This window comes from Lichenostomus cassidix, chromosome 1 (genome assembly GCF_008360975.1).
Source record: "Lichenostomus cassidix isolate B80296 chromosome 1, HeHo_3.0, whole genome shotgun sequence".
NCBI classification, from domain to species: Eukaryota; Metazoa; Chordata; class Aves; order Passeriformes; family Meliphagidae; genus Lichenostomus; species Lichenostomus cassidix.
In genome coordinates this window covers 4,291,199-4,316,573 of record NC_139479.1, presented here as the reverse complement: position 1 = coordinate 4,316,573, position 25,375 = coordinate 4,291,199, and the positions used below count along the sequence as shown (strand labels likewise).

General features: G+C 41.7%; 1 protein-coding gene across 2 annotated transcripts in view; it reads right to left on the bottom strand.

Moving 5' to 3' along the window:
* ABCG1 (ATP binding cassette subfamily G member 1) overlaps nucleotides 1-25,375 on the bottom strand; it is a 52,440-nt gene that overhangs the window by 10,887 nt on the left and 16,178 nt on the right. For both annotated transcript variants that reach the window (XM_085042757.1, XM_085042816.1), the window contains exons 3-10: nucleotides 8,735-8,852; nucleotides 7,835-7,967; nucleotides 6,378-6,428; nucleotides 4,181-4,326; nucleotides 3,415-3,538; nucleotides 2,067-2,181; nucleotides 1,226-1,374; nucleotides 952-1,053 (exon numbers count right to left, since the gene is read on the bottom strand). In XM_085042757.1, the coding sequence (XP_084898883.1) occupies nucleotides 952-1,053; nucleotides 1,226-1,374; nucleotides 2,067-2,181; nucleotides 3,415-3,538; nucleotides 4,181-4,326; nucleotides 6,378-6,428; nucleotides 7,835-7,967; nucleotides 8,735-8,852 (938 nt within the window). The remainder of the gene's footprint in view (nucleotides 1-951; nucleotides 1,054-1,225; nucleotides 1,375-2,066; nucleotides 2,182-3,414; nucleotides 3,539-4,180; nucleotides 4,327-6,377; nucleotides 6,429-7,834; nucleotides 7,968-8,734; nucleotides 8,853-25,375) is intronic.

The window sequence follows — 25,375 nt, the reverse complement described above, 5'->3', positions numbered from 1 at the left end:
TCTAGTTCCAACCCCCTGCCATGGGAAAAGTTAATTTCCTACTGGTTGAGAAAAACTATGAGCTTCTAGCTTCCTATGAATATTTATTCCAGTAAATACAGGAAGGAACTGCAAATGCTGCAACCTGAAATCTCACTGTCTGCCAATCTCATGGAGCCATTGGCTCTTATTCATCAGGGGAAGGAGACTTTCTGACTAAATTTCCCCAGAGCAGAAGAGAAGCAGAAAAGGCATTTCAGGCTTGTATAGACCAAAGTAACTCCATCAGGCATAAATTAGCTTTCTGTGCCTTCTCTGCAACACAGTATTCCCACAAGAGGCTGGGAAGAACAGAAGAAATAATAACATTGGGAACAACTGCAAGCCTTTAGAGCTGAGCAGGGAAAAAAAGTCTTAAAAACAGCACTGTTCTTCAATCTGTGCATCAGACAATGAGTTCCAGTTTCCCCTGATCTCAATTCATTAACTTAATTAGTCCTTGTTGACAAATGCACTTATAAAAAACAGAAAGGGAGAACAAGTTAAGGCAAAGAAGCAAACTTTTTATCTCCCAATTTTCTGTTTCCAAAAATGAAGACTTAAGTAGTAACTTTACATCACACTGAAATTATTACTTCTACCATCCTGAATTTTCTGGAAAACCTGATTTTGTGACACAGCAGTGCAACTTCTTGCTCACTTTCCAGTAGGATTAATAACTGTACAAGGGACCTGCCAGCACAGAGGGGATTTAAACTTCAGGTTTTTAGGCCAGGTGCTCCTGAGTGCTGTGTAGAAAGCTGCCATTCACAATGCAGATGGTACAGTGAACAGCAAGACTGAAAGATCAGAAATTCTCTGATAATGTTCATAGGTAAGCTGCTGAACAGGACCTTTGAGGTATGTTACACTTCCTCACACCCAGCTGAACAGACCTTTTGGCTGTGAAAGTTATAATAAAGCCATTCTCACCGAGTCCCTCATGATGGTGAGGAAAGTCCTTTTGAAGAGGATGCAGAACTGGGTTAGGCAGCTGGCAGAGAAGCTGTGGCAGCCTTCTGTGGAGGAGGAGTCCTGCAGAAGCACAGCACAGAATAAACTCCTTCCTTTGCTTGGTTTTCATTCACAAAAGCCCACTCACATCAGCTGAGTGTGCCCAGAGCCTCCTCCACTGCTGGAGGATCTGAATTCCCTCCCTCCCCCTGCAGCCCCAGGGCATGGCCAGGAGCTGTGGTGCCCAAAATACCTCTTCAGAGGGTCTGTGCCAGAGGAAGGGGTTCAGCTCGTTCTCCCCACCCACGTCTCTCTTGTAATCTGTGTCACAAATCCTCTCTCTCACAGCCCTGACCAGGCGGCTGTTCTGGTCTCCATATTCACCAGAGGCAACTTCCATCACTGCAGAAACAGAGTTTGTCACTGCTTTGCACTGCTTTACAAGGTAAAACCTTGTGATTAAATCCCCTTGGTGCTGCAGCATTGACAGAAACAGATATTTTTTTATTTTTTAGCCCAGGCTTTAAAATGCCATGTACAAATTCATATCCATACAAGCAACACTGAAATGTAATCTTTCCATAAATCTTCAGAGAGATCTCATCACCCTGGAAGTTAATGAGCCATTTGAGAAGAAAGACAGTGAATATTGGTAAGAAAAAATTACAAAAGTCTATTTTTGTGGCCCTTACTGCTTCTTTGGAATTAAGAAACCACTCTGAAAAAACCCTGTGCAATACCACAGTAGTACTCCTCAAGAAAAAATAATTAAAAAAAAAAAAAGCAGAATATTGGACCTACTTGAAAAAGCCACTAATATTAATTACTACAAAACACTAAAGAATATGCTTTATCTTTCCTTTCCTGAACCTGGACTTCCACCAGAGAGAAATATTCACAAAATTGTACCACTAGATGGCATTCAAATTACTCAGGAAAATAAATCTGATTAATTTTATTTTGACTTTTGGCTCATATATGAACACACATAAGAATATATGTACAAAAGTATAAACCACACCATGGTCCCCATTACCCTGAAGGTGCTGATAAAATACAAAATAAATGAAATAAACTACTTGAGTTGTCCTTACCAAAATCTGCTGGGTTGTGGTAGGTTGGGCAATTCAACCCCAAATCTCTCAAGTAAGGGACGAGGTTTGTTACCTTCCCACGGTAAATGCATTGGCCTTGACTGAGAACATAGAGCTGGAAAACAAGGAGAAAAGGAAAAGAGAAAAGAAAAAAGAGGAAAAGGAAAGGAAAGGAAAGGAAAATGGAAAATGGAAAATGGAAAATGGAAAATGGAAAATAATGGAAAGAAAAAGAAAAGAAAGGAAAAAAGAAAAGAAAGAGAGAAGAGAAGAGAAGAGAAGAGAAGAGAAGAGAAGAGAAGAGAAGAGAAGATGTTAAATAGTACCAAAATATTTGAACCTGTTGCCTAATAACATCTCCTTGTCCCTGTGGGAAGAACACCTTGGGAAGATCTGTCACCAGTTGAAATTAAGTTTCCATAGAACTACAACTAATGGAAAATTTAAAGCCTAAAGTTTGAATTCTGTGCACATTGCCTGCAGGGCCTGAAGCACATTAACACAGAAACACACCAACGCCAGCCTTTGGCAAATGATGAAAATAGGTAAGGAAGTGGAGAGCTAAGATATCTAATTTCCACACATGATGGATATTTTGGGCTGGGAGATGACACTGGTGAATGCAGGAACTGAAGGAGAGCTGGGACAGCACAGCCACAGCAAACAGCTTGATCACCCTCCCCTTCAGCCCCAATATTGACTTTAAATAATCCTCCCTGCCAGACTGGCACTCTGCAAGAGCTTGTTCACCCGTGCTGGTGAAGGTTTGCTCTCAGCTCTCACAGGTCTGATTTAAATCTTCTAACAAGACTGAAGTACATTTTTATCTAATCTAAACACACATGGTCCACATCCCATTGTCAGGTGGGAGAAAAGTTCTCCAACTGACTTGTTTTCTAGTAATTTTCAATACTGCTTTCAATTATTGTTATTTCACATGAATAAACTCTGCTGTGTATCTAGAATGAGAATATGTACTCCCAGCACTGCAGACATAGGTGCTGCTGCTTTTACATTGCTCTAATTTACTTTATTGCTCTAATTTACTTTAGTGACAGCCCTGTGCACAGGAGCAGTGCTGGGTGAAGGCATGAGAACCACCAGTGCAATAATCACAATTTCACAAACCTAACAGCCAGATTCCTTACAAACATTACACATAAACAAAGGAAAAAGGCAGAGAAGAAGGGGAAAAACAGAATCAAAAAGTATGTTTTGCACTTACTTAACTTCTCTACATCATTTGTAGCCATAAGACTAGAATTATTCACATTTTTGATTAAAGAGTATAGCCTTGAAAGCATAACCTACCTAAACCACACATAAAGAGGAAGTTGGAGAGCAATACCTGATCAAACAGCTCAAACAGCTTTGCACTGGGCTGGTGAATCGTGCAGATGATGGACCTTCCACCCTGGGCCAAAGCCTTCATCAGGGACACCACCTGAAAACATGATGCACTATCCAAGCCACTGGAAAAAGGGGAAAAAAAAGAAGTTTGTTATCCACAGGCACCACTCAAAACAAGCACATGGATTTGCTACTTGGTCTCCCATTATTATCCTTTTACAAATTTTCTCCTTAGCAGTTTAATTTTATCATATGCCAACCTTATGCTTGTATTTCTCCATCAGGCTTTTAATTAAGTTGGAAGCATGCCTGAGAATGAAAAAGTGTATTCTCAAAGCTGCCTTAAGGGACTTCTACATTTTAGGGCTGCAGATTTAAACACTCCCAACTTTAATGAATAGATACATATTCATAGCTTTCCCAGCCTCCTCCTAGACTGATCACATCCATTACCAAAAGTCACATTTAAAAATGTTTAGATTCAAGCTGTCTTCGCTTGAAAAAGAAAATCCATGCCACAATATTTTCCTCTTTCTTTTCCTTCCTGCTTGCAGTTTGTGTCTCCTTTAAATACTGTTTATAGTCCAGCAGTTGCAGCAGTGACCCAAGGCACCAAGTACCCAAATCAAATTATTTCTTGGCCTCATTCAGCGCTTGCAGGCAACACAAAATGAGCCTTTTCCAAGGATTTAGAGGTGAATAACTTTTCTGTTCCACTCTGTGAAGCCATATTTGCCAGTATTTGATTCTTGGCCTGGAAGTACCTGGTTGGTTCATCGAAGAACATCACAGGAGGGTTGTTCACCAATTCCAAAGCAATGGCAAGACGCTTCCTCTGGCCTCCAGAAAGACTCCCAGTCCTCGTGTTGGCACATGTCAGCAACCCCAGGGCTGTCAGGATTTCCTTTACCTGCAGGGAAAAGAACATTCCACCTTGTTAGAACATTAAAAAAAAACCCACCCAGCCTCTTCCCTGAATTTCAGGGAGATTGTGAACCAGCTTGTGACTTTGTTTTGTCACCCACACACTTGAAGCCTTTTTCCCTCTAATTTTGAGCATTTATTAGACTCAGTGTTAACAGTCTCCCATTTACTGTTTTGACCCAAATTCTGCTTGTTTATCCTACATGACCTCACTCAGCAAAGAGGTGAAAAAGGAGTGGAAATTAGCTCTTCTACAGCTGTATATTTATGGATGTGGCACTGACATCAAAAGAGCTTTGCATCTTGTGTGGGATTATTACACAGTGGAACCAAGAAGTTTCTTTCAATAGGACTTCTTTCACTAGGTTGTATCTCCAAGGGGCTCTGTGACAAAACCCAGTGGTTTCTACAGAGCAGTGACCTGCTTTATCTCATCTCTTCTCCACAGTCTCCTCTTTAAAGTGCAGCCATTGGTTTCAAGTGTTTCCATTCCCCTCCAAGTCCATTCAGTTGTCACAGGCACTCTCAGATGCTTGGGATTTCCTCAAGGCACAGCCTCAGGGAGGGGACAGCTTGTCCCAGGGGTTTTGGGGCAAAAGGAGAACAATTCCAGGCACTGTGGTTTTTTCTGTTCCAGTGGCTGTAGATCTGGGCTGGTAGGCTTATATGAGGGAAAGAGCTCTTCAGCATCAGTGAAAGCATGGCATAAAAATAAGTGAATGCATGAGCTACATTGCTCATTAAATTAAAAAACTCTACCACTTCAAAGATAGAAAGCAGCCCAGATATCTAATACTTCAGGAAACTGAATTTTAGGTAACAGAGCCCAGCATTTTTCAAAGGATCAACTGCTTGGATGGAGGGAGTTTTCCAGAAAGAGTGCCTGACCTGGTGAGAACTGGTGAGACCAAGCAGGGCATGACCCTTTGCTTGTCCTGATTTTGATTTCCAGGAGTTCCCTCTCCCAGGGAGAGGGAGAAAAAACAAGACCAAAACCCACTAACCCTAATTGTCAGAGAGAAAAGCCCAACTACTTAATTCCCTTCATCCCTAGCAAGGATGCACAGGGTCCAGGCTGCACCAGCAAGGTCAACTGGAAACTTGAACTAATGGTTCACAGGAGGATTTTCACTTGTGCCTGCTTCAAACAAGAGTCTGTAGTCCTGCTAGCACAAGTGCATAAATTCATAACATTTTTCTATTATAAATATTTATGCTACATTTTACAACAATGAAATGAATTATCTTCTCCTGCACAGGCCAGTAATACTAACCAGAAAATCCTTCTAACATGTGTTGAATAAACTCAGCACAGTTTTTTTCCTCAAAGAGCTGTTTGTAATTCCAGTGACAGTGTGAACAAGTGAATTAACTTGCCTGGCCTAACTTCACTAATGTGTAAATTAACTAAGGCTTACTAAGTACAACTAAATCAACAGCTGTTTCCATACAGAATTATTTTCCAATAAAAAAATCAATCTGTGTTTACCAAACATAAGTTGATGCCTGTAAGTTTCCCTTTCTGATTTTCAAGGATTCTTTTGAGTCTGAAGAGAATTTGGAAATAAATATAGATAAAGGCCAGTCACAAAACCAGCTGCTCTACCTATGAACTTCTTGTAGTTTTCACATTTCAGGAAAAGTACTTTTCCCCATGGATGGGTGAGAGGAGCACAGTTCCTAGTGCAGGTCCAGCTGGGTGATTTATCTCACCCCACATGAGATGCCTGAACCCTCAGACATGCAGTGAAGATAATCCAAGGTGCTAAGGTACCTTAACAAGAATCCTGCAAAACCTGTGAATTTATTTTGGTAAATCTTTTCCAATTTTGCAGTCTCATACTGAAAGCAGCTTTCATGGAGACTGCAGTAAACACTCCCTCCTAATGACACATGTCAACCTTGAAGTTATGATTTATTCTGTCATTACAAGCCCAGTGCAATTCAGTATTAGATAAAAAATGTCTGCTTTACAGAGCTCATTTCATAGCTCTTTGGCATCCCCCAAGACTCTAGTTTGATGGGCAGTTTACATACCATTTCTCTCCTCCCCTCATCTTTCTCTTGAAGTTTCAGATGAGCAGATACCTGGAATGCAACACAGTGAAATTTGATTTTGAGCTGGTCTGAAGCACAACCACCAGTTACAGCAGAGATTTCAGGCACAGCACTCCAAGGAACAATTCAAACAACTTCCTTCAACCCAGTCAGAAAATCTGAAGTTGAACTAATGTGCTCCAGTCACAAACATCATATTTTTCTGTGCAGAAAATAACTGAGTCTAATTTGACTTAAGCAAAGCACCTGACAAAAAGCATATTAGAAGTCAAAGAGTTTGAGAGGAAGGTGGGAGAGTCACCTATTTTGCACATCCACTAACTTCCCAGGCAACGCTAGAAAAACATTTTATTTGTGCTTCATCCATATCCTAAGGATAGCTAAACTCTGCCAATTCTCCAGGATGCAAACAAGTAAGCACAGAAATAAATAATCTTGTGAAAGATGTGATCTGCTGTCCTGAGAGGCAGCTCCACAAAACATCATGATTAACCTTTATTAAAAGCAATTAAACTGTTAAGTAATTATTTTTTGTCAGAGCCTTGATTGATTAATTTAGACAGCAACTATAATCTGGGCCCAATTCTGCAAAAGTGGTCCTGTGAGATTCTGATGAAAACACTCAAGTAAACAAAAGAGAAGAAAAACTTCCCCACAGAAAAAAAGCCTTTGCAGAAAATTAGCCACATAAAAACTGGAGTGATTTCTTCTGGCCTTAAAATTTGTGAATTGATGCTGACACACAGTGAGCAATTTATTTTTAAGTTTTTTATTTCAAAAGCCTTATTTTGATATTAACCTCTGAGAAAAACTGGCTCATTTCTCAAGCTGAGCTACAGACACTTCTAGACTAACTGGTCAAGTTGGCAATTCATAAACTTCTTGATGCTATGAAAAACAGCAACAAGAATTTACATTGTCTGTATATCTTGGACTTATTTTATTCCTGGGTTTTTTTCCCCAGAAGAAATGAAAGAGATTTTATACAATACCTTTATTTTAAAAAAGGCACAGAATAGTATAAGTGGTAGAGAGATCATACTGAAGAGTAAATAAAAATTTTCAGTCAGAACATGGAAGATGGGGAGACAGAGAGGTGAGGTTACTCATGCACCACCCAAGCAAACAGATGGTTCTACAAAGGCTCATTTGTGAAGAATTTCAGGTTCCATTCTCTAGGAGATCTAAGCAGCAGATGCTTAGATCTCCTTCCAAATCATAATGCTGGGCACAAATTGGAAATGATAAAGCTAAAGAGTCCCTAGAAGGATGAGCCTGAAATGGAACCCAAAGCATCATCAAATTCCAAGAACTTCCACTGAGCAGGATCAGAGATAACACCTTGTGGTGCTGCTGGCAATGAGAGCAAGGGCACAACACCAATCATTTTCCATTTTCTCCTGCTCAGATAAATGAGAGCAAGAACCAAGGCTCACCATCATAGCTTCCTGGACAGTGAGGTGGGGAAGCAGCATGTCATCCTGCATGATGTAGCAGGAGACTTTGCGGAACGAGCGCAGGTCGCGGGGCTGCCCGTTGATGAGGATTTCTCCTTTCATTCCTGTCTCTCTGAAAACAAACAAGAAAACAACCAGAGGTGAATCTTGCCTTCACTTGTGCTGCTACATGTCTGGGCATGTGGAAGTCTTAGGTGGTTATTGCCACTGTGAAATAAAATTGATGTGGTGGGTTGAAATTGATTTATTTCTTGATTACGCTCTTCTTTCGTACAAAGCTTTGCGAAATGTTGCTGAAAATTTTACTCAAAGTTAGTGCAAAATGTGTGCTGTCTTACATAAATCTCTGAAAAAATATCAAGACATTAAAGTAGGGTTTTTTTAGGTTTCTCTGTCCTGTTTCTTATGCCCCAAATGACAACATGACAGAGACACTTTGTATTTGGCCATACAAAAGGGGATTTAGAAAGATGAAGCACAGTCACTTCAGTCATTGCAGTTTGGTCAAGAAGACATCAACATTATGAAGTGACGACTAAAAAGAGTAGATTTTTCAAGTGTTTATGTGATTTAAAAAACATCACAAACACAAGACACTGAGTCAGATTTGTAACACAGCCAAAAAAAAGGAGGTTTTTGTTATGTGTGTTTTTTGGATTTTAAATTGCTTCTTATTTTTGGAGCAGACCTGGTTAAGAGATAAATCCCAAGTGACCAGAACAGGACACAGAAAAAATATAAGCAATAAGAACCTAATTCAAAAGCTTTGAAGTGCCTGTGTTTGACAAACTCTAGGCTAAAATTTCTTCTGCTGCTGTCTCCAAGGAGCCCTCAGGCTCAGTGATGTTACCTTAACTCAGGGTTTTCATTGGTACTGACCTGTATCCTGCCAAAATATTCATAAGCGTTGACTTCCCAGCTCCTGAAGGACCCATAATTGCAACGAGTTCCCCACTGCTGAACTTGCCTGAGATTCCTTTCAAAAGGGTCTTATAACCTGGAAGAAGAAAGAAAAGCTCACTGAACCCTTAGTTCATCTCAGGGAGCAATGAAAGTTCATTTCCACTGAGCACTGATGTCAGATGGGTTATCAGGCACCTCCTGAGAGGTTGATGCCAACATCAGCACGCTGCAATAACTATCAAAAATAACTGTCAAAAGCCAAATTTTGAGTGGGAGCAGCAGTTTCCTTCCCTGACACAAATGGTATGGTGGGATTACAGGAGCTCACATTCTTGGCTCACTGCAGGATGATTTTCAAACAGGGCCACGAAGTCTTGCTGCCATTCTCTCAGTGTCCTCTCAGAGTATTTTACCAGGATGCTGTTAAAATATCCAATATTCCACAGCTAACATGACTCCACAGCCTTGGAGCAGGCTGCCCTCCAATCACTGCAGCATCAGTGCCAAAATTCTGCCCTCTCACCAAAACAACAACTTCTAAGAGAGAGTGATAGCCAAAATCTCAAAGACCTTTTGCCTTTTTCCATAAAAGAGGTCTGACAAGAAACACAGCAAAAGGAGACCCACAAACCAGTTTCATTCTCTTACCAGAAGAGCCTGTCTAGGCAGAGGACTGACCTCAATAACTCTGTAAAAATGATTTCTAGGGAAATACTTATTCCAGATCAAGACCATGCAGGTTTTTTTCTCATTCAGATTAATCCATTTCAAAACATCGTGCGACTAGAACTGCATGGCCAGGCAAAGATGTTCTGGAGTGACAACACCACCTCCTTCAAGCATTTCAACTTCTTTCTGAGTTAATGATCTCTGCCAGCAAACCTTTATTTAAAGCCTGAACTCCACGTTACTCTAGGTGTAAGCAAACTGGGCTCCAATGAGAATTCCAGATTTGGACCATTTGGTTTCACCTTGCCCTGCATGATTTCCATGTAAAAGGCACAAAACTGTGTGGGGAAGGTGGAGAGAGCCCTGACCAGCATTTAAACTTTTCAGGATCTCTTTCCCTTTTGCTTTTTTTTTCCTCTGCTTGCTTACTTTAATTACCAGTGCTTCTAGTTAAAACTTTTAATAAGAAGAAAATGCTAAGTAAGGTGTAAAAAACCAATCTCATATGCCGACAGTGTTTATGTAGTTCAATTAAAACCAAAACAGAAGGGTGGAAAATCCATTTACATGCAGAGTCAGGATTTGGCAATCCATTTTGCCACACTGGTGGATATGCAGACAAAATGTACATTCCAATGTAAACTAGCCCAGACCTCTGATCATCAGCACAGGCTGGAGCTGGAACATAAAAATGCTCTTAAAAAAAAAAAAAATCACATTGTCTGCAGGCTCCTAGAAAAAAATAGTGGTGGGTTATCTTCTTCTGATTTCTATTTCTTCCTACCTTCATAGTTTGTTTTCATCTCCACTTACTCTCTTTACATTTTCTTCTTGTCTCCATTCTCAGTTCACACTCCTCCTGTGCCACAAGAGAGCAAACTTTGTACCAAAAACATTGTCATGCTGCCCTGGGTTCTCCCAAATCCACAGCAAATCCTCTTCCCTGAGCACACCCCAGCCCAGGGGGAATGCAGGAGCCACAAAAACTCTCTAGGAATATCTGATCCTCCTCTTTTCATGGCAAATGTCCTAGAAAATGTAACTGACTAAATGTATCAAAATAACCATTCTCTCGAGTGCCTTTTTTTTAAACAGGCTAGAAATTTTTCACTATAAACTTTGCCCTGGACCTTAAGGAAACAACTTGCTTGGAAGCCACGAGGTAGCATGAAAATAGCAGTGTATTCATGTTGCCTGTTTATAGAACAATCCTGAACACAAAAGCAAGGACAATCTATCACAAGGAACAGTGACTCTGAAGAGAGAAATTCATGCCAACCCTACAAGGTCAGCCAGCTTGTCCTTCACACCAATACCACCACCCACATCAGCATCTGAAGGGAAAGTGTAAGGAGCAACCAGAGCTTTCAGACATGACAATATTTAATAAATAGGATCTGTAGGGAAAAGTCCTTCATTCTATCCCTGAAGTACAACTAGGACCAGCTCACTCCCAAGCCTGTTAAACCTGCAAGGGACTCAAATATTAGAATGTACCACCAATTATTTGCATTATGCACCCAGGCAGTAAATATTGCACAGACTTTTGAGGGAGGATGAAAACTGTGTACTGCCATCAGTGAGGGACATGCAACCTAAACCACAAACTGAGCAGCTGCAAACATGTGGTAACATAAATAGCATTACCTAAAACTGAAACCTTTCCTCTCCCTACGTATGACTGTGGGATTTAACATTAGATACATTAAAGTCACTTTTCCAAACAGAGTTTCACAAATGATGATCAGTTTAGCTCTAGCTGCAGTATCTTTGCCCTAATGACCTGCAGGTGTTTCTGCCCCTCTGGTGGAGGTTTCCATTTCACTATCCTGCACACAGTGTTAAACCAGAGCAGGATTCATCACACAGCCACAGAATCAGCCTGAAAAAACACCTCCAAGATCACTAAGTCCAAGCTTTGTCTGATCACCACCCTGTCAACCTGACTAGAGCACTCAGTGCCATGTCCAGTCATTCCTCAGACACATCCAGGGCTGGGGACTCCACCACCTCCCTGGGTAGTCCATTCCAATGCTTGACAGCCCTTTCTGTGAAGAAATTCTTCCTGAAATTCTCAGCAAGCAATTTGCAATACAGTAGAGAAATATGCTTTAAGAAGAAATTTAAAAAATCCCCCAAAACTATGTATTTTAGATTAGGATCCCAATCACTGGCATTTTAAGTTGCTACAAACTCAAACCCATCTCTTCTTTTGACTGGAAGCACATAATAAGCTTTTCTATTACAAAGGTTAATTTAGCAAACCCACAAAAAGATTTGACACCGTGGCAGTAGTGTGGTGCCCCAATATAATCCTTTATGGGGAATTAAAGTCTCTAAGTAACCACAGTCTTCCCTTTCAGAATATCGAGGCTAATCTTCAACTGAATCAGTTGACCTAAAACTTCTATATCAGGCCACATGTCTTTCACGAGAAACAGCTTATGCATTTGGAGGGGATTGTATTCCCACAGTGCAGGGACTGTTTCATGTCCATCTGCCATATATGAGGATTTTCTCACTGCCTTCCATCCCAGCCCACCTCGTTTTCCTCAGTCAAGGAGTTTGGATATGGCAGAATTTAATGACATCTCAAAGCCAACTCACCCCAAATGTGGATGCACACCAGGGGCCATCCAGCTGCAGCACCACAGCACCTGCCTGCCTTTGGACTGGATTTACACCCAAGAACAAGTTTAGCATTGTGACTTTCTCATTTTTCATTTCTCTCAAAACTGTTCCAATTTCCCATGGAAATCAGCGTGGATTTTGCGTTTTTCCAACGTCCCCTCCTGAAGTTACTGTGACACAACCTTTAAAAATATATATTTAGGGGCTGATATCCGTGGCAATCTTAATATCAGCTTTCAAGAACTACTTAAAATACGGATTTGACATTAACACGCCATCACGAACCAGAACAACCCCTCAGCCAATTTCTCAGCCCAGCCCACTAAAAAAAGAACTCAGCAGAAAGAAATCAAAACTGAAACAGAAAATTCTAGTGGTGCAAAGTTTTTTTGGTCTAAATTTCACCTCACATCACATTCCAGAGTTCAAATGCTTCTCCGGAGAAGCAGAATGTGGTTTGTTTTCCCATGTTAGGATTTCCCATGAAAGCAAACATGAGGCACTGTGATATTTGATCAGATTCACAGCTGAACCACCTGCCTGGCCTGACCAATTCCCTCACTCCAGAGGTGGAATTCCCTCCCTGTCTGGCAGCAGCACAGCAGCCACTTCTTCAAGGAGTGGACAGAGGTGACCTCGTGTCTCTGATGAAGATTCTAGAGGAGCTCTCCTTGCTCAAGTCAATAAATTTTTACTAGTGGAATCAGCAATGGGAAAATGCATTGATGGTTTGATCTGATTCCTCATGGATTTTACAGAGATTTGTGGAGAGATCTGGTTTTACCTTTCCCACAGAAATTATGATTAATCTGGAAAGAAGCAAATCATCCCCTCCTCATCCTCAGGGTAGGAGCAACACTTGAGGATGTGTCTGAATCAGCACCAACAAAAACATAACCAAAACTCACTCCTACCCCACACTGAATTTCCTCAGGTAAATACTACCTCTGGCTTTTTGACTGAAATGCTTCATTCATTAGCATTTCACTGTCAGTAATACTCATTTGTTACTCAGAGAAATGTCACACAGCCTCCTGGAAGTTTCTAGGTGTTGTAACCTACTTTTTCCTCAATCCATAGTCACCCAGACCCTGTCCTGGGTGAGCACAGCAGGCTTTCCCTGCTGGCTGCAATTAGAGCAGGATTTGCCCTTCCCAGTGTATTTGAACTGTTTCTCTTCCATCACAAACTCTTCTGGAGGCAGGAAGTTGCTGCTGGTGCCCTGCAAGTGCCACTGGCCTGGAACAGCTCAAAGGTTTCTCAGAACATTTACTGAAGCAAAAGGTAACACAGGAAATTTCACCTCAAACAGGGCGAGTTTGGCAAAGCTATAAACAACTGGACACTGAGCCACAAAGAAATCAGCATTTGGCACTTAAAAATCGAAACCAGAGACATCATAACCTGCTCTTTCCACACTCCCTGCCAGGCAGAAATGAAGCATTCCTTTATTTAAAATGAAATAATTATACAAGGACTATATTTCTGCATCTTTTTGTGGTGCTATTTTTAGATAGGATGTATTCCTGCTGAGAAAAATCCAGCTGGAAATACAGAAGACATCTCTGGCAAGTACTGTATCATATCATTACCCTGCCTTACTTTAAATACTTTCAACACACTTTTTAAACAGCAGTTTGAATTTCAATAGACAAATTGGTTCTCTCGCAGTACCATCAGCCAAATTGTTGCTTAAATCATGGCAAGAAACCACAGTAATTTCTTGGCATTGTATATTGACCCATTAAAGAAACCCAAAGTTTATAGGCTCAGCCCTCATCTCACCTCCTCTTGGATCAATTAAAAAAAAAAAAAATAAAACTTATACCAAAGTCCAGGGAGTTCTCCAGCACGAAACTGACATAAAGGAAAGTGGAATCAAGGTATCACATCCACATCTTTCCCCTTGAGACAGGAGTAAGGAATCCTCCTATTAAGGAAAAACACTCCTAGAAAATTCATAACTTTGCTGCTGTCCCTGAGATCCACCAGAGTCACACCTCGATGGCCAAAGGCTTTCCCTGGATCATCTACTGGACAAGTGAGGGAAAACCAGGCTAACTTGGTCTCATGTCATATTAAAGGGAGAATTAGTGACTTCTGGCTGAGAGAAAGACCTTGTAGAAGTCCATCCAGATGGTGGAAACATCCTTTTGGGACCTGCCAGACATTTCATTTGTAGACTCTTTTGATTCATATCAGAAACCTGAACAGCTGGGGAGTAGTGGCAGAAACTCTACAGAGAAGCACCAGATGAGAAACACACTACAGGTAACAGCTCAAGGCCAGATTTGCACTAGAAACATTTGGAGAGGTAATAAAAGATTAGCTGGGAAACATTTTCCCTTTATCTTATTTCCCTTAACTTTTACAGGATCATTTTCCATACACCCAGGTGTCAATATGCCAGCAAAAAAGTCTCTTGTCTGCCCCTTCTCAATCTGTGACTCACTTTCTGCATCTCAGCCCTTTTCTCACTCCTGAGAAGAAACCCCTCTGATAGAAAAACATCTCTGTGTTTGCTAGGAGGGACTACACCAATCTGCCTCATCCAATAACAAGATGAAGCAAATTGGTGCTTCTCCCCTAAATCAATGTTAGATCAAAGGCAGGGTGTTTCCCTAAGCTGGAATACAGTCAGGGAGATGTTTCCCATATATTTCTAATTCTGCAATTAACCAGCCAGAGCACCGCGTTCCCCTCCCACTACTGGAGTACAGAATGCTTTCCTCTCCCTGCTAGCAAAAGGGTTTGTTGATGTTTCAGTTTGTAATTCTCAGTTGAAAGGGATTATCTGTATCAGTTGATTATTATTTAAATAATTTGAATTTTAAAAACCCTCTGGATGGGGCTTATTTAAATGGAGGTTTCTTTCCCAAGCTCCACACTGAGTTCAAACATGCTTAAATGAATTATAGGTATGGATAGTTGGGAAGAAAAAGAAGGTATCTTTTAAATCCCATAAATTGTGGGGTACAGAAATAACTTTCCTGACAAACAGAGTGAAAAAATATACTGCTTTAATAACAGGCACCTTCCTAATTTTATACTGGCTTGAGCTGTACCTCTATAAAGCCAGGAGGGGCAAAGTCACACTGGAAATAATAAACATATTTAAAGTGACTGAATACCAAATAAAACCTACATGCAAACTCATGTGTCATTGGTTCATGACTTCTGCCATCCATTGTGTATTACAAGTGAATCAACCTCTTTATCAAGAAGTTTTTTCACTCTACTTTTAGAATCTACACATCCACATATTTCTGTTCTGCTCACACAGTCTCTCAGGGACACTGAACAATAGGATTTTCCATTGTCTAAGCTCTGAGCCCTGCTTTAGGACAATTAAGGGAATTTGCAATTGTAATGTATTCTTGTACCTTGCCTCAGAGAAACGACCTTCGTTATGTAAATGTCTATAAAACAGCATGCCAGCCACCAAAACATCAGGACAGAAAGGGCAGAGAAGCTAAGTGAGTGCTTGAAGTAACCAAATCAAGTTCCTCTGCCTCACAGCTCGTTCCAGCTCAGAAATGAGGAATTCATTCTTCTCTCAACCTAAAATAATAAGTCTTTCAGGCTTTACCAAAAAAAAAAAAAAACCCAAAAAAAAAGAAATCCCCCTGTGGGCAGCAAAGCTCTTTCTTTGTAGTGGACTAAACTGCATTTCTTAATATAGCCCACAGCCAGGCCTTCTTAAACATATTGCTCTTGATCCCCAGCCGATTTCCCACTTAGTGGTCATGGGGTGGATTAGTGGTAACTCAGATGCAGGGCTTAGCCTGTGCTCAGAGCGAGGCTGGCACTGCTCAATCCACCTAATTTGACACATCTAAATGTTTGATGCTTAGCCTAAATTCATTTGTAGAGTCCATAAATTATCAATGGGTAGAAACCCATAGTGAACAGGTGATTAATTCTGCTTATTCTGCATTCCTGTTCTGGGAAGGGATAATAACCCTCTGGAAGTGCCTCTCTCTTAACTACAGTGGGAGTTCAGGAAAATTAGCTTAGGTGGGACACCAAACCTCTTGATGCTGTGAGAAATCCCATCCACTGCCAAGAAAATGATGACTGACTTTGGGGGTTTTTGTGGTTTTAAATGTTAGATTGATCATGGTCCCTCATTTGCCTGCACAACTGCAGCAGTTGAGCACAACTCCCAATCTTCAGGCTGGATTGGAACTCCACACCTTCAGATGCTCCCTGGGAACTCAAGAAGAGCAGCCTGGCCATGCTCAGGATGTACAGAGATATCTGATGCTGGCACTGACTTTGCACTCTGATAACTGGGGTCAGTTCACATATTTTTTCTCCAAGCTATCCACTAGCTCGAGCACACAGCCCTGTACTGGTAGCACTGAGTTCAAACTTAACCAAAACACCTCAAAAGCCTGAAAAACCCCAATGTGCTTTGGAAGATGAGATGTTAATCAAAAGCGAAACGTTTGAGGACAAACTTAAAAGCAGGTTTTGAATTTTGTTTGTAAGAATACCTAACATTTGACAGCAGGGCACTTCCTTTGGCTGAACAGAAACTTCCTTCTGTGGCAAGTCAGAAAAACACACAGTAAATTGGAGCCTAAAGAGCAATTGAGAGCCCTCAAGCCAAGATTTATGACACAAAACCCCCAGTAACTGTAAGTCATGTTGTATAATAAAAGAGAAAGATGAGAGGATGGCAAACCAGGCAAGAAACCGAGTTCTAGCACAGGGAGAATCTTAAACCTAGCTGTAGATTATAAAGAATCTGAAAAGTCCTTTAATTGCATTGTTCTCTCAGATCCCTGGACTAGATATTAAACTTATGCAAGACACTGGATGTGACAGTTCACATTGTGCAGTCAAACAAAAAATGCCCTGACTAAGTAAAGATTCCACTCCTTTGAAACTCTGAAATAAGAGTTATGTGCATCATGCTCTTTCTCTATTATCCTGGCTGCTCACCACATTATTGTAGTATCTGAATGCTGCTTTTCTTCAGAATAACTAATTGGATATGACACTCTGTTAGGCTTGCAAGCTCTGCAGCCCCCTAATTTTGACTTTGAAGGTTTAATAGAGTATACAACCCCACTCCCCTTGTTTGGAGGCCCCACAGCTCCAAGGGACAGAAAACTGAAGTGTTTGCAGGTGGACAGAGAATTCCCAGATTTTCTTGAGATGTGTTTCTCCAACAGCAGGGAGGAGCAGAGGAATTATCAGCAAAATCATGGGAAAACCTCCTTGCTCCTGCAACAACTGGTCACATCTCCCCACTGTGCTGAGAGTTGGAGGGTTTGTGCCAACCCCCTTTAATTCTATGGTTTTTATGGTTATGACCAGAGCAGAAGCATCTAAGTAACCTGTATTTCCTTGTATTCACCTTTTCTGTCTCCCTTTATATGGTCCTACAGCACAGTCACAGACTTCTACTGGGCTTTACAGGATGATTACCATTATTTATTGGTCCAGGGGTACTAATTCTTCTTATTCTTATTCTTTATTCTTATTCTTATTCTCATGTTACATCCATGTTAAGATTCAGTTCCTGTTGGTTTTTCTGTTGAATGTTTCTGCCTGAGAGAGTTAAAGCTGCTCCTCTTCCCTCCCCAGGCACATGGAGCCATATGCCTGCAGCAGGGGATAGAGAATGACAATTAAATAGGTCAATGAACGAAAGTAACCTTCAAACATGAATGCAAATAAATCTCTACTTGCAGCAGGACCTGATGGCTCCAGAGGCAGTATTTACATGTTGAAGCATTTTGGAGATCTGGGGCATAGCTTGTACTTTGCCTGCACAGAAAATAGCTATCCTAATTTATCTTCAACCCTTAGGAAATATGAAAGGAGAAAAAGAAAAGTATGAATGACACACTGCTTCATCTTTCTTCTGAATCTAGTAGAGCTGTCCTTTCCAAGCAATATCCATAGCCTAATTTTTGCTTGATAATTGTTTTTTTCCACCTATTTTTTTATAATTGCCTTTGTTTCTGTTACTTAAGCGCGCAGGAAAGGTCTTTCCTGACAAAAGAAAAGCCAACCCAGTTTGCAATGAAAGGCTGACACATTCCCTGGAATGACAAACCCAAGTCACGAGCCTGATACACTGTGAGATGAAAGCTGTTTACGTGTGACAATCAGGCAGAAAGCAATTTCTCATAATTGCAGTACCTTTATACCTCAAAGTACAAATAGTGTTATTCACAGTCTTACAAACAAATAAAACCAGAACTCTTCCCAACAGCGCTTTCCTTCTGAAAAAAAAAAAGTAAAAAAATCTTCAAGTAGGGGATATTGTGAAATATCCCAGCAGCTGTTCAGAACTGAGCTGCCCCATCTGCCTTCACTGCCAAGTGTGGATCCAGCTGGGTCACTCAGCAGCAAGGGAGGCACAAAGCTTTCCTCCCTCAGAGAACACTGCTGTGGCTCTGCTGTGCTGATGTTGAGCCACTTTTTATCATTAATTTCTCCTTTCCTCCTGCCAGCCTCTTCCCTCTCATGTACCCAGAGCAAGCAGGTGGGAAGGGAAAAAAAGCAAAAGTAAAACTCTGGCTCCTTCCCTACCCACCTGTGTGAGGGTTAGAGAGGAAGCCCTGGGGCTTTCTAGAGCTACAGAAAGAGCAGCTGAAGTTATTTAGCATCTCTTTCCTCCAAACTGGGCCTCAGGGCAATATCTGGTCTGAAGCTCTTGGTGCATAAAGAAAAGCTTTCCCTAATAGTTCTGTGAACATCTTCATCACAAACTCTATGCTAAACTGGAATGGGATGAAATGCCTCCTGTCAACTCCAGAGGAAAAAACCCTTTTCTCAGACTATTAGAAACAGAGTTTTGTCTGAAACAGACTTCTGTGATGATTCACATGCTCACAAGACAACACTTTGTCCCCAGCCCTTACAGACATGAGGAGAGACATTTCTTGGATTTTGAAAAATGTTTTCAGTCGTGGCCACTGCAACTTAAAATCTGACAGAGTGTCTGATGTCAAGAAACAATCACAGTTCATTAGTCAGCTTTGGTAACTCAAAATATTACATTTGAATCCAAGCAAATTCCATTTTTTCAGATCAGTCTTGTCAGCTGTACTAGTGATGACAGGAACTTTCTCTGAAGAACAGGTAATCTCAGCTGTCTGACCCTCTGAACAACTCCTACCTCTTCCCACCCTCTCAAACCAATTCTGCCCTGCAAACTGCAAGATGCACTTCCATCTCCTCACATTCCCACTGCTCCTATCCCATCCTCTCCCACAAGAAGGTGAGGAATTCTTGGAGCCAGGAGACCCCTTTGAAACACACTCGGGGGCAAGTATCAGAGTTGTTTTAAAATGTAAATTTTAAGCTCACACACTGAGTCTTTAATCCTACTCTGCACACCCAGGAGCAGAGACATGGATAGAAACCATGGATAGAAACTCCCTGATGGACCTTCAAACCTGGGAAATCTCTGTCAGAGGGAACAGGAGTCGTGGCTGGGAGAGCTGCTGGGGCTGAAGCAGCTCTGAGGCCAGCAGGACATCCCTGTTCCCTGCCATATGGACAGCTGCAGCACGTGGCCTGGGAGGCTTCTATTTTCAGAAATAGCCACACTGATTCTGATCACTTCTCCTCCAAACTCTCAAGAATTTAACGAAATAGAAACGTGGGATAATGTATTTACTTTATTTCAGCACTAATCTGATAATGGATACAACCTATGATCCTGAATGCAAAAATAAAGGGAAACCTGAAGTGAGTGCAGAAATAAAATCTGGATTACCTCCAGTTCTCACCTTTTACTTAAAACAACTGTGGTTTTCTCTCTCTTCTGGAATATTTACACTAATGAAGTTGCCCAAATTAAAATACTTTTCATTGTCAGCAAACTAAATATAAAATCCTCTAAACACCACTGAAGTAATTATCATCTGTAGCGTGTCAGTGCTGAATATGCTACAAACAAAAGCCACAGCACAGGGCATTGCTGCTTCTGGAATGGAAATGAGGTAGAATGAGCACCTTTCAGCACTCTGATTTCACATTTTTTTGCATTTGGAGAAGTTGGCAGCCTCACAGGGACATACATCCATTGCACTACCATAAAATACTAAATTTCCATCTGTTTTTAAAAGCTCCAGCTGACCTACATTTTATGTTATGGATTAGTTGAAGCTTATAGAGTAGCATCAACAAAGCAGGAGTCTTGCTGCTAACCACATATCCTATGGAATGAAACGTTTCATCAATAATATGTCCCATGTAAAAATCAAGAGTTTTCAAACTCTTCAACGTTTCACACACAAACCAGAAAAAAATCATTTGATATATGCACTTTACTTGCAGTATAAATATCATCAATTTGATTCGTTTTGATTTATCAGGCAAAAAAAAATTGAATGTACACATTCAAATTATTTGAAGTTTAAAGAAAGAAGATGAACTTTAATTCACATTTTCAGGACATACTAAAAGAAGGCATCAGAGTCATTCAGCATTTTGGAAATCCCATCTTTTTGAAATTATCTACAGAATTATTATTATCTACAGAAGCAAGGTGGGAAGCAGTAACTCACATCACAAAAGCATGACTTCCACTACAGGTTTCCATCTCATTCTGAGACAGAGAGAAAATTCAGCTTTGATTTTTGGTGGAACTCACTGAGGTGAGGATGACCCAAGTCTAAGTCCTTGAGTCACATCAAGGACTCCAACTTGGGTCTCTTTGAGTTTCAAGAGCCCTGATCACCCACTCAGCTGGGTTTTCCATCTTCCTAACTGTAAAGTCCTCAACCTAACAGATCTCCTGCATGAAAATGTAGTCAGAAGAAACTATACTGAAGAAACAACATGTTTCTACTGTCATTTTCCAACAAAGAGAGGATATTGAGAATTTCCAGAGGGATTTTCATTACAGGCTCATCAGGAGGCCCTCTGTGTTCACAGCCTTTCCCTTGTATTTTTTGCTCTGCATTGCTTCATTTCCCAGGAACAACTGTAACTTCTTTTGACACTTTCTGTCCTTCTTCACAATTAGGTTATTCAGCTCTTCAGTGAAGAGGCAAAGGGTAAGCTGTGGACTGATTTAAGCTGGCTGATCCAACTGGTCTAATTAGACAGGAGAAATTTGGTAGTAAAAGCAGCTGCTTCTTCCACAAACTGGAAATCCAACAAAAGAAATGAGATATTTTAATGGCTTGAAGACTCTGCATATCATTAGTAAGAGAGACACACATAAAAAATGTTTCATATTTCTCATATCCTTCTAATTAGATGTCTCTGTAAGCCATATTCCAAAATACATCTTTCCTCCCAAAGTCAAGGCAACATGTTCCCATTTTTTCCTGTCCACCAACTAAACTGACATTTCAAAAAAATGTTGGTTGGATGCACTATCAGAAAATTCAGCTTGACTTGTCCCTTGAGGTTTCTTTATTCCCATATTATATGACTTTATATCACTGCTCTACCTGTACTTTACCACTTCTGTTAGTGATTTATCTCTGCTACCTATGAACACACCAGTACACGCAGGAAATAATGAAGAGATGGAGTCCAGGGTGTTTACACAGTTTTCCCCACAAATACTGTCACTTTCAATGAAATAATGAAGAGACACAGCTAGAAGAATATCCATGTCACCTCAACACATGCTTTGACCCTAAAAATCCCAGGCACTGTCCACACTCAGCTCCTGCCAAACCACACAGCACCACTGAGATCAATACAGTGGCACAGGCTTGTGCTGGCTCAGGGATCAAAAGCAGGGATCCATGACAACCTGGGCACAAGGCAATGTTGCACCACTCAAAAGACTGAAAGATGGAAACCTTCCACGTAGGAACACCAACATAAGGGGAACCCAAAATCTCAGTGTGGGGTTTATTTTAACCAACATCTGTACTGTAACCATTTAATGTGAGCTGTTCTGCTGGGTCAGGCTGGGACAGAGAGGATTTTCTGCAGTTCTGGAGCTGGGACAGGACTGACAACATGCTGTGTTGTGGCTATTGCTGGGCAGCAATTCAGAAGAAATCAAGAAGTCAAGGCTTTCGTTTTTGGAGTAGCCCAGGGTGTGCCAGAAGCTGGGAGGGGACACAGGCAGCTTGGCTTCACTAATTAAACTACCCTGATCCTAACTCATAAGTTTTCAGCTTTTGCTCTTCTCTGCCCTGTTCTGGGGCTGTGGAGGAGATGCTGAGGGAGAGGCTGTGTGGATGCTCACCCCACCACAGCCATTCCCTCTAGGAAATGTGGAGATCCACTTGCCTTTTGGATGAAATTCATAGTAACTTACACTTCATTGCCCATCAATGAACTCTTTTGTCTATAAAGGGAGCCTAGGTTGCTGTGTGATTTGGACAGAGTAGGAACCTAATGGATTCAAAGGAGCAGCACCTCTGCTCTGAGGAAAGGCCTGGAGAATTGGGATTATTCAGCCTGGAAAGGAGAAGCCTTTGGTCTGACCCAACTGTGGCCTTCCAGTGCCTGAAGGAAGCTGACAAAGATGGAGAGGACTATCTACAAGGGATGGAGTGACAGGACAAGGGGCAATGGCTTCAAATTAAAACAGATCATATTTAGATTAGATACTAGGAAGAAATTCTTCCCCTGAGAAGGTGGGCAGGCCCTGGCACAGGCTGCCCAGAGAAGCTGTGGCTGCCCCTGGATCCCTGGAAGTGTCCAAGGCCAGGCTGGATGAGGCTCTGAGCAACCTGGTGTGGTGGAAGATGTCCCTGCCATGACAGGGGGTTGGAACAAGATGATCTATCTGTTGCCTTCCAACCCAAACCATTCTATGATTCCAGGAACGTGTCCAGCCTGTTTCTCACTGCTGTGAGACACCTGAGGAAAAATTTGGTCTACTGCCTATTAGGTACAACAGCTCATGCAATTCGTGTCCTTGAAAATACCTTGAAAATAAATAATACTTTAAAATAATTTAAAATCTCATTGTGAGATGAATTACACACAGTGATAAAGCAATTGTGGTCTGCCAGGCTACAGACAGTTCTCAGGGCAGAGTGCTCAGTGCCATATGGGTAATGCATAAGTTCAGAGTTTTAAAGCAATTTTTTCTAAGTGTGTGTGACAGGGCAAGGCACAGAATTACCAGCTGTAGCCTGTGTGCAAATGGAAAAATAAGCACCTCTAATATTGCTGGGTTTCATTTCACTGCTGGCTAAATGCTTTTGATCATTATGTGCAAGTGATGAATGCACCACCTGTGTCTTTCTTTGTCCTCGTGCCAACAGGTGAGATTACCTTATTCTGACAGGGGCTGCAGCAATCTGGGTAATGGCACAAGTACAGAACATTGCTCTTGTTACCAGATCACAACATTTTCAAAATATTGCCATGTTTTTAAATTCCTGTATGGATGTGTTAAAACTGAGTCACTGCTCCACTTCCAGAGAAGACCTGAGTGAAACCCAACACACTGCTTTCAAGCTCTGCTATCTGCCCCCAACACATGAATTTCTACTTCTTGTACTTGTAATATTTGTAACAACCCTTCTGTATTTACAGCTGATATTTGTGTTAGCACAGCAGCCTCCAGATGCCCTGGTCCTATGTTCTTAGTCTACTGACATCAAATATTAAGCTCAAGATCCTGGAGCAGGGACAGAATCTTACCTACTGCATTACTGTCTCCCACACTATCCATTTATTTGCTGGTGATAAATTGTCCCTCATACCACTGAAGGGTTTCCTACAGTTCCTACAGCACTGCTCTCAAGACCCTCATATGTCAGTAAAATGAAGGTCACACCAGGATTGGCTTCACATTGAGTGTTTTATTCGAAACATAAAAAAACCTAAAATTTGGCTTTGCCCACAAAAATCCCACCATCTGTTATGTCAGAATAATGCTTGGGGAAAGTGCACAAGGCATGCTCTTGTAGAGGGGTGTTTGCTGAACTTAAACCAGAAAGTACTTCAAGAATTGATGCAGAAGCAAGGGCAGAGAACAGGGAATGAGTCCCAAACTACATAAACCCCAAGAATGGGACCTGGTCTGGTGCAAATAGCCTGGATGACTGGAAACCAGACCATCTCCTCACTGAATTCCAACAGAGCTGCTCTGTTTCTGTCCCAGCAGTCCAGGGACAGCAAAGGCAGGGCTCACCCATGGAGATCCCCCTGAGCTGGTGGTGCGGGGTGGGGCACAAGCCTCTGGAGGCAATGCACAGAAGGAGAACAAGCTAGTGCCTTTGGGGAGGTTTACATCTGTCACTTTTTCCATCTCACAGAGCCGCAGAGAAAATGGTGTAGGTGGACGGCTCAAGATTGCTCTTCTCAAAGGCTTCCTCCTGAAATGGGTGCCTACGCTCTAATACTGACTAAGCTGCTGGGCTTTGCTCCTGATCTCATTAGATAATGATACTGCAATACAAAAGGAGAGGTTAATCTTGACTATCTCCCCAATCTCCTTTCCTTGTGTACAGTTGTAAACACCCTCTGGAAGCATTTGGAGCCACTTCTTCCTGCGTGGTTTGAGCGTCGGCGCTTGCACGGGATGGGTTGGTGGAATTCTGTGGAGGAGGGGAGACAGGTGGGACCATCTTCTAAAACACACTGGAAAATTCACTCAGATTCTGAGATTTGAGTGCCAGGGAATTCTGGGAGTGCCAGGGTGGCCAGCAAAAAATGCCAGTATAGCTCTTGTCACCCCTGGGATGAAGAGATCACTCCTGCTCACAGCTCTGAGATGTGCAAGGGGTGCACAGCCTGGATCCTCTCCAGGCTGACCACAAGCACACAATAACCTCCCTAGCCTATTGCCTTTCCCCCATCAGAGGTGCTCAGGGAAGGCAAATGCAGCCACAAGGGAACAAGGACACCCACCATGTGCAGAGAGCTCTTCCTAGGAATTGCCGTCCAGCTGTGGACCTTCAGTGCTGTTCTTTGCCTTCCTGGTGCAGCTAAGAAATGCTCCTAGTCCCCAGAAAAATCAGTCTGAAGAACATCTCTGCCATACCCCTCTTCTCTGCACCACTCTCTCAGTGGATTTCACAAATTGAAGCACATTTATTATTCCACATAAAACCTCAGTATTTTCCTTCTGCACTCCAAGAGACTCAACTCCCCCCAGTTTTCACCAGCAAACCACTGTTGGAACAAACAGAAGTAGCAGACATTTATCTGGCACGTAAACATACTCTCCTTTACACCCAGCAGGAAAGCAAGCTGAAGAAATGCTCAGCTAATGAGGAAATTCAGACAAAGATGCTGGCAGTTATAAACAGGCAAAATTGCCCAAACAGGTCTGAATTGGACCCACCACTGCTACACATGAGAGCTGCAACCAATCCTTACAACTTCTAAAGGAAACAAGAACAAAGCACAAACAAT